Source organism: Podarcis erhardii (genome assembly GCF_964252035.2).
Source record: "Podarcis erhardii genome assembly, chromosome: 6".
Taxonomy (NCBI): Eukaryota; Metazoa; Chordata; class Lepidosauria; order Squamata; family Lacertidae; genus Podarcis; species Podarcis erhardii.
The window spans coordinates 31,715,397-31,733,782 of record NC_138510.1 but is presented as its reverse complement, the minus strand read 5'-3'; the positions used below and the strand labels follow the sequence as shown (position 1 = coordinate 31,733,782).

General features: G+C 43.1%; 2 protein-coding genes and 1 long non-coding RNA gene across 9 annotated transcripts in view; 2 read left to right on the top strand and 1 right to left on the bottom strand.

Annotated features, from left to right (window-relative positions):
* Nucleotides 1–5,942, top strand: part of PHF20 (PHD finger protein 20) — a 48,954-nt gene extending 43,012 nt beyond the window's left edge. For all 3 annotated transcript variants that reach the window (XM_081864736.1, XM_081864737.1, XM_081864735.1), the window contains 3 exons: nt 209–608; nt 2,204–2,375; nt 4,069–5,942. In XM_081864736.1, the coding sequence (XP_081720862.1) occupies nt 209–608; nt 2,204–2,375; nt 4,069–4,211 (715 nt within the window). In that variant the 3' untranslated portion in view covers nt 4,212–5,942. The remainder of the gene's footprint in view (nt 1–208; nt 609–2,203; nt 2,376–4,068) is intronic.
* Nucleotides 3,356–3,977, top strand: LOC309343401. The gene is made up of 2 exons (XR_014157264.1): nt 3,356–3,871; nt 3,913–3,977. It is a non-coding gene; the product is annotated as an uncharacterized lncRNA (long non-coding RNA).
* Nucleotides 5,943–6,173: 231 nt separating the features above from the next.
* Nucleotides 6,174–18,097, bottom strand: SLA2 (Src like adaptor 2). Of its 5 annotated transcripts, none has more exons than XM_081864814.1 (8): nt 15,446–18,097; nt 12,486–12,659; nt 11,284–11,386; nt 9,859–9,945; nt 9,553–9,656; nt 9,266–9,415; nt 7,096–7,228; nt 6,174–6,623 (listed from the first exon to the last, which is right to left on the bottom strand). In XM_081864814.1, the coding sequence occupies exons 2-8, from the start codon at nt 12,592–12,594 to the stop codon at nt 6,581–6,583; spliced, it is 729 nt and encodes a 242-aa protein (XP_081720940.1). In that variant the 5' UTR covers nt 12,595–12,659; nt 15,446–18,097; the 3' UTR covers nt 6,174–6,580. The 5 variants fall into 5 exon arrangements, with proteins under 5 accessions (XP_081720940.1, XP_081720937.1, XP_081720938.1 ...); XM_081864811.1 differs by having other exon boundaries at nt 6,174–6,628; nt 12,486–12,634; nt 15,189–16,226; XM_081864812.1 differs by having other exon boundaries at nt 6,174–6,628; nt 12,486–12,634; nt 15,446–16,226.
* Between the last annotated feature and the right edge of the window lie 289 nt (nt 18,098–18,386).

Here is an 18,386-nt window from a genome sequence, read left to right as displayed (position 1 = left end):
AACTATAGTTAGTTGAAATAAACCAACTTTAAACCATACTTTATTAAGCTGACCATAGTTTATTGACTACAGTTGACTGCACACTTGACCATGGTTAATCTTAGCAGAAGTGAAAACTTCTGATGTTCTTGGAGAAAAGGGGTAGGTCATCTGAATCGTCTGTAAAAGTTTCTAGTCTTGACTCCCACTTATTTACTTTTTTCATCAGAAGCAAAGAACATCCTGACTTGAAGCTCTGGTGTCAGCCTTGGAAACATCTTGAAGTAGATGAAAAATCACACAGCACGCGCCTCATTCATATTGATGAAAACTGTTGCAAAGAGGAGACTACAAGTTACAGAACTTTTAATGGAACCATTGAGAAACCTTCAACCATTCCTTCTGTAGAGGAATCATATATCACTAGTGAACACTGTTACCAAAAACCTCGAGCCTACTATCCTGCTATAGAACAGAGACTTGTCGTGGAAACCAGAAATTCAGACATTGATGATGGTGTCAATAGGATAAGAGAGAATGGAGATGATACTATAGTAGAGAGATTAGGATGGGAGCTGGATAGAGAAATACACAAGTTTGAAAATGAATCGAAACATAACTACTCTAAGGTATGTTGCATTGAAGTATTTCTGAGTTTCTGCAGCTGGGAGAAGGAAAATCTTATCTCCAACACAAACAGATATGATAATCCCTGCACAGGGAAGAGCCGAGCTTGTATACGGAGGATGAGGCAGCATACCTGTCCATACAACTTGGAAATTCTGAGTAGTTGGTAATGGAAATAGAAATAGAAATATAATACATTGCTGGCCAACAATAGAAAATAAAAAGCAAAAGTGAGAATTGCAGGCTGTATCTAATGCTGCTCCTTGCACTAACAGAAGGCTCTTTGATCAATTGTAGAGGAAACTGGAAGGGAAGTGATTTCCCCCACATCTTAGACTGTTCCGGAGGTTCTCTTAACTCCTTAAAGTAGATTTTGGACACATACAGAGGGCATCACCAGGAGGGGGAATCGGTAATATCATCTCCCTCCCTATTTCACTGGCAAAATCCTCTGCTGATTCAAAAAGCCTTCTGTCAGCACAAGGGACTCCATTTGATACAACCTGTGCAACCGAAAACCCCTCACATCGGAAAATCGTGATGAAATTTCAGAGTATAGACTATTTGTCAGGAGAGCTGTATAGAACTAACGTCCCTATCTATTATTTAGAAAGGTTACATTCTGTTCTAATTTGGGTGTCCCCTTTTTTTTAAAAAAAGAAAAGTTAACTAGCTTTCAGAGTGGAAGTATTTTCTATGTAATACAACAGTATTTTTTCTGTGTGATTCTCTTAGGCCTTACTTCTGTGATGACTGTACAGTGGTGCCTCGCAAGACGAAAAGAATCCGTTCCGCGAATCTCTTCGTCTTGCGGTTTTTTCGTCTTGCGAAGCAACCCTATTAGCGGATTAGCGCTATTAGCAGCTTAGCGGCAAAGCGGCTATTAGCCGCTTAGCAGCTTAGAAAAAGGGGGGGGAGCGAAAAAAAATCGCAAGACTCGCAAGACGTTTTCGAAGCAAGCCCATAGAGAAATTCGTCTTGCGAAGCGCCTCAAAAAACGGAAAACCCTTTCGTCTAGCGGGTTTTTCGTCTTGCGGGGCACCACTGTATATGAACCATATATTAAGACATGTCCATAAGAGTACACAAGCTTTAATATGTGTTGTTTTAATGTTTTATTAATACTCCATATTATTTTCCCAAATGTACTCTGAAAAACAGCTTGTAGTCATAAAACCCAGCGTTCTGCAGCATCTGACAAAGGAACTTACTGATATACAGTGGAACCTTGGTTCTCAAACTTAATCCGTTCCAGAAGTCCATTTGACTCCCGAAACGTTTGAAAACCAAGGAGCAGCTTCCAATTAGTGCAGGCACCCCGGAAACAGCCGACAGCTGCATTGGACATTCAGCTTCCAAAAAAAAAAGGTTTAAAAACCAGAACACTTCTGGGTTTTCAGCGTTCGGGAGCCAATTTGTTAGTCAACTAAGCCGTTCGAGAACCAAGGTTCCACTGTATCTATTTATACTCTGTCTTTTGATCCAGAAGTAGCCCCATTTATAGAGCCAGATTATTCAGTAAACCTTTAACTTTCCCTTTAAATTACATTGACTGATTTAATGCCTATAAGCATCATTAATTTGTGTATTTTGATAGGTAAGAGAAAAAGTCACATCGGAGGAAGCTATTGAAGTAAAACTGATGGAGAAAGACAAGGAAGGAGTTGTGAATTCCCAGCTGCAGTGGCAACTTAACCTTCTGGCCCACGTTGAGTCTCTGCAAGATGAAGTTACTCATAGGATGGATTTAATTGAAAAGGAGCTGGATGGTAATGATTTGTTCTTCCCTTTTCTACAACCTTTGCCAGCTTACAAAGTTATCTTTCCAGCAGCTGGTGCAGCATGAGACTCTTAATCTCAGGGTCATGGGTTTGAGCCCCATGTTGGGCAAAGAGATTCCTGCATTGCAGGGGGTTGGATCAGAAGACCCTTGTGCTTCCTTCCAACTCTATCATTCTATGTAATGTGTAAACACATTCAATTTTCTTTCAACCTCTTTCCTAATAATTCTTTGGCATAGCTGCCATGCTCAGAATTCATATTGTCATTGAGCTATCCACCACAGCCCAATATATGTCTTTCCTGTGTAGCCATTGCCACTTGAAATCCCAAGAGTGTACTTTGGAAGTTACGAATTTTTTTGCCTTAATTGTGCACCACTTTATAGTTTTGAACCCCATTTGCCATTTTCTTGCTCATTCATCTAGAATGAGGAGAGTCTTTTGGAGCTGTCACAGTCTACCTGAATTTTCACTATAGTAAATCCAGATAATTTGGTTTCTGCAAATTTGCCCACTTCAGTGTTCATCCCTAATCCAGATCTATGGATGAAGAGGTTAAATAGCACTGGTTCCGATAACACCATCACTCCATAGTGGATAAGTGGTGGGAGCTTATTCCTGTTCTCTGTTTTCTTTTTAGCCTTTTACTAATCTTAGCACTGCCTGCCTTCTTACTCTATGACTTTACTTACAAACCTTTGGGGAACCATCCTGACAAAAAGCTTTTGGCAAGTCCAAGCATATGATCCTACTGGATCACCACATCCATGTTCTTATTGGCACAATTTCAAAATGTGATGAGGCAGAACTTTCTTCCCTTTGTAGAACCCATTCTGATCTGTTCTTTTTATATACTTCGTTTTTCTAGCAGATACCCTGGTACAAATGTTAAGCTAACTGGCCTGTGATTTCCCAGAGCCTTTTAAAAAAATTGACATTTTGTTGGCTATTTTCCAATCTTCTTGAATTACAAGAGGATCTGTCCTGGAGTGTCAACACAAGGGGGCTTGTGAAGAAGGCGCAGCAGAGACTGTACTTTTTGAGAATCCTAAGGAAAAACCATCTTCCGCAGAAACTGCTGCTTGCCTTCTATCACTGTGCCATTGAGAGCGTGCTCACTTATGGCTTATGTGTGTGGTACGGAAGCTGTACTACCCAGGACAGGATGGGGTTGTGCAGAGTTGTTAAGGCAGCAGAGAGCATTGTTGGCTGCCCACTTTCCACCTTAGAGCAGATTTATGCCACAAGGTGCCATAAGAAGGCACTGGACATAGTAAAAGATCCATCGCATCCTGGTCACTGTCTCTTCGAGCTCCTGCCGTCGGGACGGAGATACAGGATGATGAAGACAAGAACGAGCCGTCTCAAGAACAGCTTCTTCTCCAGAGCGATCTCGGCCCTGAATGGGAAACCTGGACTTTGAAAGTCATCTAATCTTCCTTGCTGTATTATACTGTATTGTTTTAATTAGTGTTTTTATAGTTGTTTTGATTTTGAGTGGAGTGCCCTACCTGGGTGGATGGAGCAGCCAAGTAATTTTGTTGTCCCCGAGAGGGGGCAATGACAATAAAGATATTATTATTATTATTATTATTATTATTATTATTATTATTATAGTACAAATTAGTTACCAGTGACTGATGTGTGCACATTTTTAAACATTATTCTTTTTTTCTTCCAGTTTTGGAGAGCTGGTTGGATTATACTGGAGAGCTGGAGCCACCAGAACCACTAGCTAGACTCCCCCAACTCAAACATTGTATAAAACAACTCCTCACAGACTTGGGCAAAGTGCAACAAATAGCACTTTGCTGTTCCACATGATACTGGAGACTTCTACGTGATGGCTGGAGCGCATCACATGAATTGATCACTCTCTGTTAAATGGAATAGCATGCTTGTTGCATGTGATGCAGAACTGACTTCAGGGAATTGTTTAGGGACAAGGGTCACTCTTCAGAAAAGTGATGGGGTTGCCCTTACCTTTTGTTCATTTGGCTTTTGCTAGGCATTTTTAACATTATGGAAAGGGATTTAGTCTTGTCTTCAGAGGCTAGGAGCAGGCTGGTAATAAGACTTTTCACTCCTTGTATCAAGTTGTTGAATTCAACATTCATGTTCTTTGCATACATACACTGACAAAATTGTGCCACTGGAGAACAAAGTTCTAAGAGCCAAAAATGATTAGTTGACCAAGGCTGTAAATTACATTCTGCATAGTTTATTTAAATAACTAGTGCACCAGACAGTCATACTTTATTTCTAATGGTTTATGCATAACCACAGTATTTAATCAATAGAGAAGATGTTATTTTCAAGCCTAGCAAGTATGAATGTCTAATTTAATTGTAAACTGTTACAAGAGGTTTGCAGATTATGACCTGAAACTTGTCTACTATTTTGAATAGATGTAGTAGAAGGTCACAACTTGGTTGCACTTCTTTTCTTAGTAAATGATTGTTTTCCGTATTTATCATGTCACTGTAGCATGACTTAAGGTACTGGGAAACCCTCTTTTTTGTTGTACTTCTGTACATTCTTGAATTTCTAAATCTGGCCATGCTGTGCCTCTCATGACCTAGTGCTGACGAGACACCCTCATGGCAGGGGACAGGGCGGTCGGTGAGATATAAGGTGTACTACAGATTCAGATTTGTCTGTGATGGACACGGTGTAGTTTTCTACCCTACTGTTAATAATTGCCATTCCGGTTATAGTTTGAAAAGTAGTCTTTTTCAATATTATAAACTTTCTCATTGTAGAGACTTGTAAATGTGTGGTTTTGGGAATCAGTTTATTTTATATTTGTGTAAATGGAACCTCAAGATCTATGCATGAGGTACTGTCCCCAAAGCATGGGGACATTATGTTAAAACAGTATGTTTCAGAATCCCTTTTTGTACTTTTATTTAGTTTCCTTATTTGTATTATTTGTGAGATCAAAGTGAAAATGCTGCTTATGTTGAAGCTACATTATACAGTACCTTTTGGAAACATTGGTGTATTGTAAGTATTCGTTATGTTTTTAAAAAAGGTTTGCCTGCAGATCATATTTCCATAATTGATTTTTGTGTTGGACAACACCTGGGACAAAAGTTACTTCAAGCTGGACAAGAATGAACTATTTTTCATTGATGGTGTTCTGAATGTTGGATTTTTTATTACCTTGATATCAGTTGTTTTTGACACCACCAAAGTTTTAAAATTAAAGCACATTTGTGAGTTGAAGACCTGTTAAGTGACAAATTGATAATTATGGATATAAATCTGTAATGTTTATATGCTGCAGAATTGATTATGTAAATTTCAGTTAGCCAATGTTTGTCATAGGAGTAACAATTACTTCAGTTAACATTTTGACCAGCTAATTTTTTCAGAAAGAATTATTACACTATTCTGAGTTGAAACGAAGGCTTTTGTGCCAAGACTAATTTCAGGGAATAATTTGTCTCCAATTTATTGGCACTTATTGATATGAGTGTAACATCTGTACAGCAGATAAACTTATTTTGCTGTAATAATTTGGAATAAAGCTTATGTGACCATTAAATGACACCTGGTTGTCTCAAAGTAGCATAGTGCTTGTATTACAGGAGTGTTCACAGCAATAGTTCGTTACGTAGCCAACACCAGCTTTATATCTTTCCCATTGTGAACAATGAAGGTGAGTGATTTAACAGTTGTGGTGATCTGCTGATGTTTGAGTGGCTTGCGGTTCTTCTTGTTTTGCCATGTAAATATCCTTTACAGATGTTGAGCGAAGTGAACTTTGCTGAAATGCAGGGCTTTATAGGAGTAGTCATAAATACACAGCCAAGCTTTATTATTTAAAAATATTATTATAAATACATATATGTATAGTCCTCGTAAATGAAGCCCATCAAGGCCATGTGTAACTACATGAGGCCGCTATCTTGCTGAAGCTGAGCAGGTCTGGGTTTGGTCAGTAGTTGCAATGGGATCCACATGATGGAAGACCAGCAGAATATAATTATTAAGTAGATAAATTAATGTGAGAGAGCATTAAAAACTGTAGAAAGAGGTCAGTACTGAAGTCCTGTCTTCCACATTCCAGAAGTGCTTCCCAACAGTAGCCTTATTTGCATCTTTCTCACTTTTCACTGATTGTGTTCTCTGGCGGCAGCTCTTCAGTCATTAACAGGTAGGAAGTGACAGCTTCCCTCAGGCCCAAGCTAATTGGCGAGTCGTCTGCTAGCGGATTTTCTGCCAACAAGTCTGAGCTAGACAGGAGAAAACATTGAAATATTAAAATATGCTGTGAAGCAGAAGGATAAACATCCTTCTCTTGCAAAGACGTTCTCATTATAGCATTCTGGTAGATTGTTCCCACACAAAAGCAGGCAGACTTCCCCACTGCTTATCCCAATCATACCACTGTCAGAAACTTGCTTTTATCTCTTGTTGCTATTAGCAAGTGCAACCAAATGCTTCTCTTGCAGCAGAAGTATTTACCCACTACAGATTAAATGGTCTTATGCTTGCTGCAACCAGTGAATCATCACAGCAGCGACCGTCTGCAAAAATTGCTGTCTTCTCCTTAGAGGAAGGATGCCCGACCAGAACATGGTTTTGAAGGCTGATAGTGCAGCAACATGAATTCATACAAGCCAGAGCCCAGATAAAGAGATTGCTTAGGAACTCTGTCCTGAGTTCTGTGCTAGAAGAAAAGAGGATAACAATAAAGTACCTGCTGATCTCCTCCCAGTTGAGAGCTGGCTTCTTTACTACCATTGGTTGGGAAAGATTAGACTTCTGCCACAATGTAGAGCCTTGGATGAAGCACGGCTCCTTCAAGCAGCAACATAAACCATCTCCAACTTCTGTTAACAAAAGGAGGAAAGAATCTCCTAATCTGGGCCTTCCATGCATAGCCACTAGGTATTCCAGACCAAGCGCATAGCAGTAAACAAAGCTAAACCGCACTGATCGCCACATACTTGTTTCAACCTTGCTATTTTAAACCAGTGTGTTGGTGGCAGCACAAGAGGTGAGGAGCCTTTTCCAGCTCAAGGGCCACATTCCCCTGTGGGCATCTTGGAGGTTGCATGCCAGAGCAAAAGATGCAGCTCCTAATTTTGTGCAGTAGACTGACTTGCATGTAAAGAAGGTGGAGGTTTCTACACACACACAGGCATTCAAGGCATGGTCACAATTCAAGGATACATCCTAGCCAAGCCAAAGTACTTGGAAGGATGCAGAGCAAGCTTGTGAGTCAGATAGAAGCGACTGGAGGGCCCACCACCACCACTTTAGCATGAGCAAGGAAAAGGCATCCTGTTGCGTTCCCTAAGGCAAAGAAGCAGGCTGCAATTTGTGTGAGTGGCAGCACACTTGCACACCACCCAGAACTAGTTTTACCAAGCATAGGATTGAAACCCATGTGCTGAATGAAGTTGAGCAGTGCAAAAAGTACAAAATAAGATGGGTATCAAATTGTGATTTCTCGTGGCCAGGGAAGCTCAGCTTTCCCACTCATTCTACAGAAGCAACATGAGCCTCTTTTCCGTCTGCTGCCCAGCCAGGAAGTTTAGCAGAGGAATAGCAGGCAGTGTGTACAATCGCATGTGTGAAGAGCAACCATCCAACCCGTTAAAGTCATGGATGAGGAATTTGTATTGCTCCAGTGGTTGAACTTCCAACTCCCATCATCTCCAGGCAGTATAGCTAATGGTCAAGGATGATGAGAGTTTGTAGGCTGTTAACATCCAGAAAATCAGAGTTTCTTGTGCATGAAATGTAATTCCAAGTACAAAGTGCACAAACAGAGTCAGTCTGTTATCATAGACTGGAGTCTGTTACGGTAATTCTTTTAAGGTAGTCTTATGGCAGCGTATACTACAGGCTTTTCCTGCATTGATAGCTGCTGCTTATAGAGCCCTGATGATGCCTCTTTAAGCACACATTTGTTTTTTCTGACAGGAGTGCATGGCAGTTATTCTCTTCTATGGCAGAAACTAAAGATATTACACTTGGGTCAAACCTGCTGATATGAGAGATGCCTCTTTCATCAAGAGCCCTCTCATTCTCTACATCCATCTATCCCTCACTTGCTAGTGCAAAATGACTGCCTACACAGGTATAACAGATGGACTGGTCCACCTACTTACCCACTGGGCTTTAGCACAACTCTCATCTTTTTACACAAGAGGATTTGTCAAGGCCTGACTTCAGTTTTGGGGAGGACTTGGGCAGGCTGATCTCCATAGAGCTTCCCAGTGCCCTCTGGCATTTGGGCTCACCTGCTGCAGCCTCCCTTCTCGAGGGAGCCAGTGTATCCAACCCACTACAGGCTCCTACGCACTACAGCAGGTGTCAGCAACCTAAGGCCCATGGGACACAGGTGGCCCATGGGGAGGTCATTTAACTGGCCGCTGAGCCACCCGCTCGGTGAGTCCCCACGTGCTGCACCAAACCAGCACGGTGTAGGGACTCACTTTTGTAGCGCCAAAAATCGAGTCTGCGCAGACACCAAAAATTGTGGGCACGCACGCGATCCGGCCCACGGAGGGATCTCCGCTGGAGTGAACTGGCCCAGGCAAGGTAAACCTTGCCGACCCCTGCACTACAGCAACAAGGTGGGAGACTGCCATCCTCCCCCCTCATACACTGGCACTCACAGGCTTAGCTGGTGGCTGAGTAAAGGGCTGCTGCTGCAGTAGCAGGGCATGAGCAGGTCAGGAAGAAGTGGCTGGCTGCTGTGAGAATACAGCCACCAGAGGGCCCAAGGTGTCAGCCCAGTATGCCAGGTGCTGACACCAGGACTGCGTCGTAACTACTGGAGGCCGCCTCAAGCAGGAACAAAACAGAATTTAATCTCTCCCTTTTATCAACCCGGAAGCAGGGAAAAACAAAATTACCAGAATAGTACTCCACCAGCTCCTGCAAGCTCGAGAAGGTGAGGCGAGGGGAGATGTACAGCCAGCCATTTTCCATGCAGTTAATGCGATAGTGTTTCACGCAATCCCAGGAAGCACGATTTGCGTGTCTGATAGACAAAGAGTAGCAACCTGCATGTGAGAGAGAACACCATCAGGCCACAAAGTAGTATAAAATCATCACCTCTGAACTTTCTGAGCCACACTCTTCAGCCCACTTTGTTCCCTAGAATCCAGCGAGTCAGAAGATTTCTGAAGAGACTCAATACCTTTCTTCATTTGGCTCTCTCTGATCAGAAAATAACCTTCACTGTTGGAAGGCAGCAGCAACAGCTCCTCAGCCTTTGATCGGCTGATGCCCTCATAGAGCCACCTGGAAGAGAAACACACGCCACTGTTACAGCCCAGAACGCTTGTCCCATGCAGGCTAAGACTGGGTCCTCCAGGGATAGGCACTCTTAGGCAGCTCTTGGGGGGGGGGGCACACATCCTGAACTGCCCTACTGCTGCCCAAATTACTCCCAACCAGATCATTTATATTGCTGCAGCATAAACAGGAAAGCAGAAACTCCTACCCGTGAGAGATTTTGGCAACATGGTTGCTGGGAACATAGCAGCCTTTGCCCGTAGTTACTGACTCCACTTTCCACCATTCACCATCTCTGTTAAAAGAAAAGCATATTGTAAAATTGAGCATCAAGACTTTCCAATGACCTCTTCCTTGAAGATCTTCCCTATTCATAATTGAGAACTAGGGAAAGGGGCTGGCCATTACCGTGACAAAAATGCTTATACTGTTTCCAGCAGCTTTCCTTTTTAAATACAGTAGTGCCCCGCAAGACGAATGCCTCGCAAGACGGAAAACCCACTAGACGAAAGGGTTTTCCGTTTTGGAGGCGCTTCGCAAAACGAATTTCCCTATGGGCTTGCTTCGCAAGACGAAAATGTATTGCGAGTTCCTGCAGGGTTTCCCCCCCCCCCCTTTTCCTAAGCCCTAAGCCGCTTATCAGCTGATCCGCTAAAAGCCGCTAAACCGCTAATAGCGCTAATCCGCTAAGCTGTCAATGGGCTTGCTTCACAAGATGAAAAAACCGCTATACGAAGAGCCTCACGGAACGGATTAATTTCGTCTTGCGAGGCACCACTGTAACAGGGAGAAAATCTGTTATTTGTTGATAGATGGGGATAAATTCGACACAGCACTACGAGAATGTTCAGTCGGTGTAAGGATTTCTGCTTATACAATGGAACATTCTCCCTCTCTCCTTCCCCCGTGCCCCCTAACTGTTCTAGGGGTTCCCCCAACCCTCTGGAGCAGATATGGGGAGGGTGTGGCTGGGGGAGGAGTGGAGGGGAAGTCCCATCACACAAGCAGAAATCCTTGAGATCAGGGGATTCCTTAGTTGGATAGTACCCAATGTTTCTCAGTTTCCTTAGCAGCCCAGATGGATCACACAAAATTTCATCATATAACATGAGGTCTCATGTGCTGGAGACCATCTATGTGAAAATGTATTTATATACTATTTGTATTTCTGTGGTGACAAATGGTTTCTAAAAATTAAGATTGACTGGCTGACTTGTTTCTTACATTTGTATACCACCTTTTTCTCCAATGAGCTAAAGGTGGTCTACATGGTTCTCCCCTTTCCATTTCTCCTTACAACACCTCTGTGAGATCGGCTAGGCTGAGGGACTTTGACTGGGCCAAGGTCACCCAATGAGCAGGGAATTCAACCACTGGTCTCCCAGGTCATAGTCCAATTCTGTTATACCACATTGGCTCTCAATTATCTTTTATATATTTTGTGGAGACTCAAGTAGAAGCCAAAGGAACTGGGCCTTAAGCACAAACGACAGAGAGCTTAGCCATATCACACTTCCAAAAGTCTCAGAGTTCAGGCCAGTTCCACAAGGACACCCCTGTTCCGCACCTTCGTGTATGTCTCAAGATGGGTAGGGGGAATTCTGTCATTCATCATCTCAGTGCAAGAACTCACTCAGATAGCAAATTCAGCTGCTCTCCCATCCACAGTATTGGCTCTGCATGTCCAGAAGGGAAATTACACACAGCAACAGCTATAGGGGTACTCTCACCTACAAGTTAATAAATAAAGACATAGTTAACAAACGACTTACAATCTTTCCATGCCTTGAACTTTCCTACGAGCTTTCCCACTGCCCTTGAAGAGTATCAGGAAACTTCAGGTGTCCTAGGAGCAGGGTTCACTCTTATTATAACAGCTGCACTGGCTTCTAGTTCATTTCCAGACACAATTCAAAGTGCCCTAAATTCAGGCCCTAAATAGCTTAGGCTTAGATTATTTAGCTGGTACAGGGGCTGCTGTTAATTTTTAGAGCTCTAGTTGACTGGGTTTTATGGGTTTTTAGCCTTTCTTTGTTAACTGCCCAGAGAACATTGATGATAAGCCAAGTACAGTAGTACCTCGGGTTACAGACACTTCAGGTTACAGACTCCGCTAACCCAGAAATAGTACCTCTGGTTAAGAACTTTGCTTCAGGATGAGAACAGAAATCGTGTGGCGGCGGTGGCAGGAGGTCCTATTAGCTAAAGTGGCACCTCAGGTTAAGAACAGTTTCAGGTTAAGAACGGACCTCCAGAAGGAATTAAGTTCTTAACCTGAGGTACCACTGTACTGGCAACAAATGATCTAAAAGGCTTCCCATACAGAAGCTGTGCAAACCTTCAAATAAACAGAGGCGGCTTCTCTTGACATCCCATTGGTGGCTGGGGCACCGCAAAAGGCTTATTGATTGTGGGACTCCCTCCCCAGGGAGTTTTGTTTTGCCCCCTCTTGGCTGCCTTCCCCTGCCTGATTAAGACATTCCTGCTTCACCAGTTAGTTAGCCAGCAAAGCTGAGAAGTGTTTAAACTAGTAGTGGCAGCCAACATGGTGCCTTCCATATAGGGTTGGGACTTCCAATTCCCATCAGTCCTAGCCAACACATCACCAATGGTCAGCAGTGGTAGGAGTTGTAGTCCGAGACTATCCAGAAGGCACCACTTTGATTCTCCTAGTCCCAGATCATCCTTCCCCCACCTGGTACCTTCCACTGTGCTGATGGTCCCAAGTTAGCAGTGGTCATTCATTTCAGTGGATCTACCCTGAGTAGGACTAGCATTGGATGCAACCCTAAGCTTTCTATGTCCAGGGATCGGTAGCACAGAACAACCTCCCACCTTGTGGCCTGACACCCCGGCTGAGGCCAAGGGCCTGGCTGTTCTGCACGTTGGACTGTGGGCTTGGCTGAGTAGCAATCTGCTTCCTCCTGCTGGGCAAACTTCCCATCACAGTCTGCCGTCAGCTGGTAGATTTAAGTAATAGTGGTCTAAAATCACAGTATTGAGAGAGACCTTTTAACAAGAGAGAAAACAGAGGGTCATCAGCATCAACTTCAAGGTTGCATCCAGCCTCCTGTTGAGCTTCCATTCAGTTGCTCACCAATGATATAAGAGCTTTTTCTACATGCTAAAACTAAATGCCAATCTAGGTTCCCAGCTTGGAGTCCTCTGTCCTTGGCTCCACTCAGTCACATGCTCCAAAGGACCTTGTGCTCAGCACCTCTTCTATCAGCCATTATTCATCATTTGCTCTGAACTAAGTTATCTGCCAAGTGTTTGAAGTGTCCTTGCATTGTGTTAGGGAAAGAGGCAAGAAGCCGCAAAGCCATTTGCTGCCTCTTTAAGAAGTTACTGGCTTCATCATTGGTTTGGTTATTGATTTGAGTCCGCAAGGCAAGTTAACATTAATAGCCCAAGCAAGAATTAGTTAACCCTGGAAATAGACTCAAAATCAGAGGGGTCATGAGGACGTAAGCTGGCCTGGCCTGTGAAAACAAGCTAGAGTTATGCCTCTGTAAAGCATTATAGTCAGGCTAGATTAAGAAGGACTGAAGCCTTGGAGTTGTACTACTCTGCAAGACTGCAGTACCAAGAAAAATATGGATCTTTATAGTACAAAGGTACACCATCCTGGTTAAAGGAAACAAAATTGGATGTCTAGGATGCTAGCACTGAGCCCTCGCCTTGCCTTCTTTTGTATCTTTAGCCATGTGAAGTAAGTTGGTGGGCAAAAGTGAGCAAAAACCATGAGAAGCGAGTTTAAAAATGAAACTACACTTGCTCAGAGTGTTGTGGTGTTGTTTTTGTAGTCCATGAAAGCTTATGCAACAATAAATTGCTTAGTCTTTCTCTGAGGTATCTGATAGCTCAGTCAGTAGGGCATGACACTCGACTAGGTGACCTTTGGAATCCCTTCCAACTCTACACAATTCTATGATTCTATGTATTTCCTTACTTCGTGCATTCATTTTTTGGATAAGAGGGGCCATATTTGGGAAACTGGTGTAGGAACCCCCAACCACTTTAATCCAGCCTTGAGTTGCCCAGTAGGGGGTGATTAACACTGTGATAGGAATTTTATGGTCTTAGATATATGGCAACGTTCATAACCACACGTACATAGATCAGCACAGGAAAGCCAACCTGGAACCATTTTGATTCCTAAACTGAGCAAATGTTTCTCTGCATGGTCAAAATGGAAAAGCCTCCCCATTGTCTCTTCCTTCACGAATCCTGTCTTAATCTGTGTTTGAATAAAGGTGTGAGCCTGTTTGAATAAAGGATTGCCTGTGACCTGGCCCAGGAAATAAGTATTTTACCACTACAAAAGAATGGCCAGGCTCCCCAGGCAATCCAATCAAGTAACCTGCCAGACAAGAGATAAACAAGGACAAGAGAAAAACAACATTTAAATTTCTGTGATGTAGGTGGGATGTATCTGAGGGGCTGTCTTAGGTAACACCCCTTCTGTGATGTATGCATAATGTTTCTGAGGGTGGTCTTGATCTAGAGAATGGGAATTTCAAAAGTCTTTTTAAGCCCTTGCACAGCAATTTTGGGGGTCCTCCTCCTCTCCTGCGTGTGAGGGGAGTACCCTGTTGCAACAGATCAATAAAGACCAAGCTTACTAGCTGCTTTGCTTCTCAATATTCTCTGGTTGGCCTCTGTTATTTTCTCCTACCAATAGGGAACCTATGTAAGGACTCTATATGGGCTCTTGGATACCCCATAAGGGAAAAGGGCATATTTTTATTTACAACAACACTCTTCAGTGAAGACTACCCTACAGTAGAGGTGAACAAATGAGGAATCTCTGCAGCACAAAACACAGCCAAGTTAGGACATGTCACACTCATTTGAAAAGATGGAATTTATAGCCTTAGCCATAAGTTTGATGTACTCCCAAGTACTTTGCAAATCAGTTTGGACTGTACTGCTGAGAGCAAATGCCTAGGATGGCAGTGTTAAGATACCATCCATTTCTAACCTGGTTACAATATACACTGGCTAATCGTGTTTGGAAGTGATGGCTCCACTATCTTTGAAACTTATGTCTCACCCACAGCTTGGAAGCTAAACAGATTACCTATTGATAAAATAATCTTTGAGTAGAGTTTAAGTCCGTACTCAGTATGACCAGGCAACAAAGATCAGTTCTGGATCTCAGCCCTGGTGGCCAGTAACATAGCTATCTGCCCCAACAATTAAAAAAGGCTTTCCTAAAGTTAACCTGTAGTGCTGTTTTTTTGTTAGTAGACTAAGCCTCATGGTTACTCTTCACACCTCTGTGGTTTCCACCTTGGTACCAGGGACATTCAAGGCTCCTCTTTCACTATTCTCCTACTTATCTTAATCCTACAACGAAGCACACTTCAGCAAAGCATTTATTCACCTACAGTGGCCTCTTTGCCCCACCAGTCTTCTACTACTATCACCATAAAATCTGCCAAACCCTTGGTTCCATTTCTCAAAAGCATCATGGTCTCTAGCTCCATAACAGTTCCTTCTGCTCCCAGTGATGCGACTGTGAGCACCACTCACCTGTCTATCCCAGCACCAAATGGCCACAGGCTCTTCAGAAATCACAGCAAGATGGTGATGTGACAAGAAAGAAGCTCTCTTGCAAAACAGAACCCTTGAGGACAGTTGGTAGGGTAGAGCCCAACCCCAGTTCCCCTGGCTGTAATAGTTTCTGGATAGGAGTCAGAACACTGGGTCGCATCACTCAATACATAGGGATGCACCAACACAAATCTAGACCTATTCCTTTAATGAACAGTGTCCAAAGATAAACACACCTGACCAGATTCTCTGCATTCAGTGCTCTTCAGTAGTTTGGATTTCTTGCTGCAGCGTCTTCCAAGCAACAGGCTGTCCTCTTGTTCTGTACACAAGTACACAAGTAAAATCCAAGCAGCAGAATCCTCTTGGCCCTTCTTCCCTGAAGCACAGCTTAAGCCAACAGCCGGTGAGTTTGTGCCGCTCTTGTTGTTTGACTGCATGTTCTTGAGAAGAGCCGAATCTCGAGAACCCACAAGCTGCTCAATTTCCTTTTGACGCAAGTGGAAAAATGGTTGGTGTGACAGAAAAAAAGGGGGGAGGAAACCACACAGAAAACAGATGCTTCTACAACCGTGTTTGACTTTATTTTACCACAAAGTAGAGTCAGGTAATTGTAGCAGGCTAGATACTACCTGTGGACTGGTGGCCAATTATGGAGAATGGCCTTTCTTGTCCCCCAAAGGAACACCATTGTTCTAGAATCTAGACAGCCAGGTACACACTGCATGGAATTGCAAGTTTTAAATCCAGAAAGTGTCTCGTGTAGCGGAGGTGGTTCAGTTTAGACAACCAAAGGGCATAGATGTGGAGGTGGCATACCTGCCCTGCAGTCTCTTTTCTCCGGCATCTATTTTGCAGCCAGGCTCACACCAGGCATCAGAGTCTGACTGAGGGGAAAGGGATGCTGAGAGAGGTTGCAATGGAGAAAGCAGCAGGGAATGTGAGGGCTTTGCGCTCCTCACAACCTGCCCTGTTTACTCCCTAAAACGGGGCAGCAGGTCAACTGTTTACTCCCTAAAACGGGGCAGCATCAACCTGCTCGGGCCTTTGGTGGCCAAAGCATACTGCTTTAAGATCACTGGATGAATTAATGTTTTCAATTGCTTTTAGAATGCTTTTGCTTTGTTTTTAAGTGGTACATCTGTTTGCCTCCCTGGGCTCCTTGGGGAGGGGAGGACTGGATATAAATTCAGTAAATAATGACAACAACAGCCCTACTTTGGTCCTTAAGCAATGCAGTTGGTTGGTTAGCTTATACAAACTTTCATGTGCTAGGAGGCCTCAGTACTATTAAGTTCCTGCCTACCTGCCATTTATGAGATTGTATCTTTCACAGCAGCCTAAAATAAACTCCTATCATCACCACCATCTCCAGCTGGTGGTGAGTATAGACCTCACAACCAACCAAACACCTCACAAAAACAAACAATGGGTGAAACAAAAGTGGAGCAAGTGGTCAGTGGAATAAACCTATTTTCTGCTCTTTCAGGTCAATACTTGATGGTATAATAACCATTTTATCCAACTATTTTCAAGTTGTTTTCTTACCATGAGATGTAGTTCTGATAACACCTCTGCAGTTTCCTCAGTCCCATGGAAAGTAACGTGAGTAGCAAACATCATGAACATTTTCCATGAGCACTCGTATTTCAATGTATTTAGAGATCCCGATGAAGCACTTTGTTCCCTGATGTTCCTGTCAACTAGTCACAGCCCCCAGATTGCTACATCAGGAAGTTTAGATGTCCAATGTAGATTTCTTTTATATTAAAAAAAAAATCATCCATGGACAAGTGGAGCTTTCTGGCAGTATTAGTCATAAATATTATGTATGCAAAGACCTCACAAAGCTACCCTCAGAATAACGTGAGGCTGCATTTGCGTAGGCAGCACCCAAAGGTCACAAGGGCACATTGAAAAGTAGATGGAAGAATCTGGGTTAATAAGGTGTCAGACGTATATTTGTAACATATTCAAAACAGCCACTCAAAATCATTTTGATCAAGAAACCTGGAACCTCCACAATGCTTCTCCATATGGTAATATACATCGTATGTACCTTAGCGGATCATTCCAGGTGTTAAGACCTCTGGTACTATCAATTCTGTAATGGTGTGTGTTGAGACACAAGCAACTGCAATTGTAAATAGCAAGGGAGTGTACACATTTCAGCAGCAGGCATGGTTTTGTTAACTCCGTCTCGAAGAATTTACTATGCTTATGAAGTTCCGTGGTAATGCTGTCCCAAGCAGAGAGAGCCATACTCTCATGTGAGAATTACTTTTGCTCACCCTTTTTTTGGTTCAATCTGTTGATTTTTAGTTACAGAAACCACTCTTTGGGGAAATTCTCTTGCGCAATATAAACGATCTGGAGGTGGGGGAGAGTCAGGGATCTCTGAGAAAACCACATCCACCTGAGGACATTTCCCCCCCCCCCCCGAAGGTCTTTGCCCACCCCCACCCCCAGCGGCAGCATAACTCCTAGTGCATGCTGCTTTCTGTTGTCCATGTGCAATTTTTTTTTTGGGGGGGGGGAGAAACCAGTGTGCTTTTCTTTTTTAATGGACTTTCCTGCATACCTCATGGATCTCTCCACATCTTAAAGGACCCAATAGAGCCTTGTTTCTTTCACATTTCTGGTACTTGCCCAAACTGAAATACTAAAGTTTATGAATGGAGACTGTACTAGGTCAAGGTGGTATCATAGCCCTGGGCATGAGTCCAAAGGTGAGCTGATTAAGTCTGGAGCAGCTGTACTGGTGCTGGCCTTGAGCTCACGGAGTCCAAGCAAGGAATCTTAAATAGCTGCCTCCTGCACTGTGCCTGCCCAACAATATGGGGAGTGCATCAGGTGGGAGGCCACTGGAAGAGAGATTAACACTTATTTTCTAGTTACAGATAGGTAGCCGTGTTGGTCTGCCATAGTCAAAACAAAATAAAAAAAATCCTTCCAGTAGCACCTTAAAGACCAACTAAGTTAGTTCTTGGTATGAGCTTTCGTGTGCATGCACACTTCTTCAGATACACTACCAGTGTATCTGAAGTGTATCTGAAGAAGTGTGCATGCACACGAAAGCTCATACCAAGAACTAACTTAGTTGGTCTTTAAGGTGCTACTGGAAGGATTTTTTTTATTTTGTTTTGACTTATTTTCTAGATGTAGCCCTTTAAGATC

Bases quoted from the DNA above. Each gene is read 5' to 3' on its own strand.
- SLA2 (XM_081864811.1), bottom strand. From the start codon at position 12,594: ATGGGAAGTTTGCCCAGCAGGAGGAAGCAGATTGCTACTCAGCCAAGC. The intron at 9,416-9,552 runs GTATTGAGTCTC...TCTCACATGCAG, and splicing joins AGAGAGCCAAATGAAGAAAG to GTTGCTACTCTTTGTCTATC. The intron at 6,629-7,095 runs GTACTTTATTGT...TCTCCTGTCTAG, and splicing joins AACTGGGAGGAGATCAGCAG to CTCAGACTTGTTGGCAGAAA.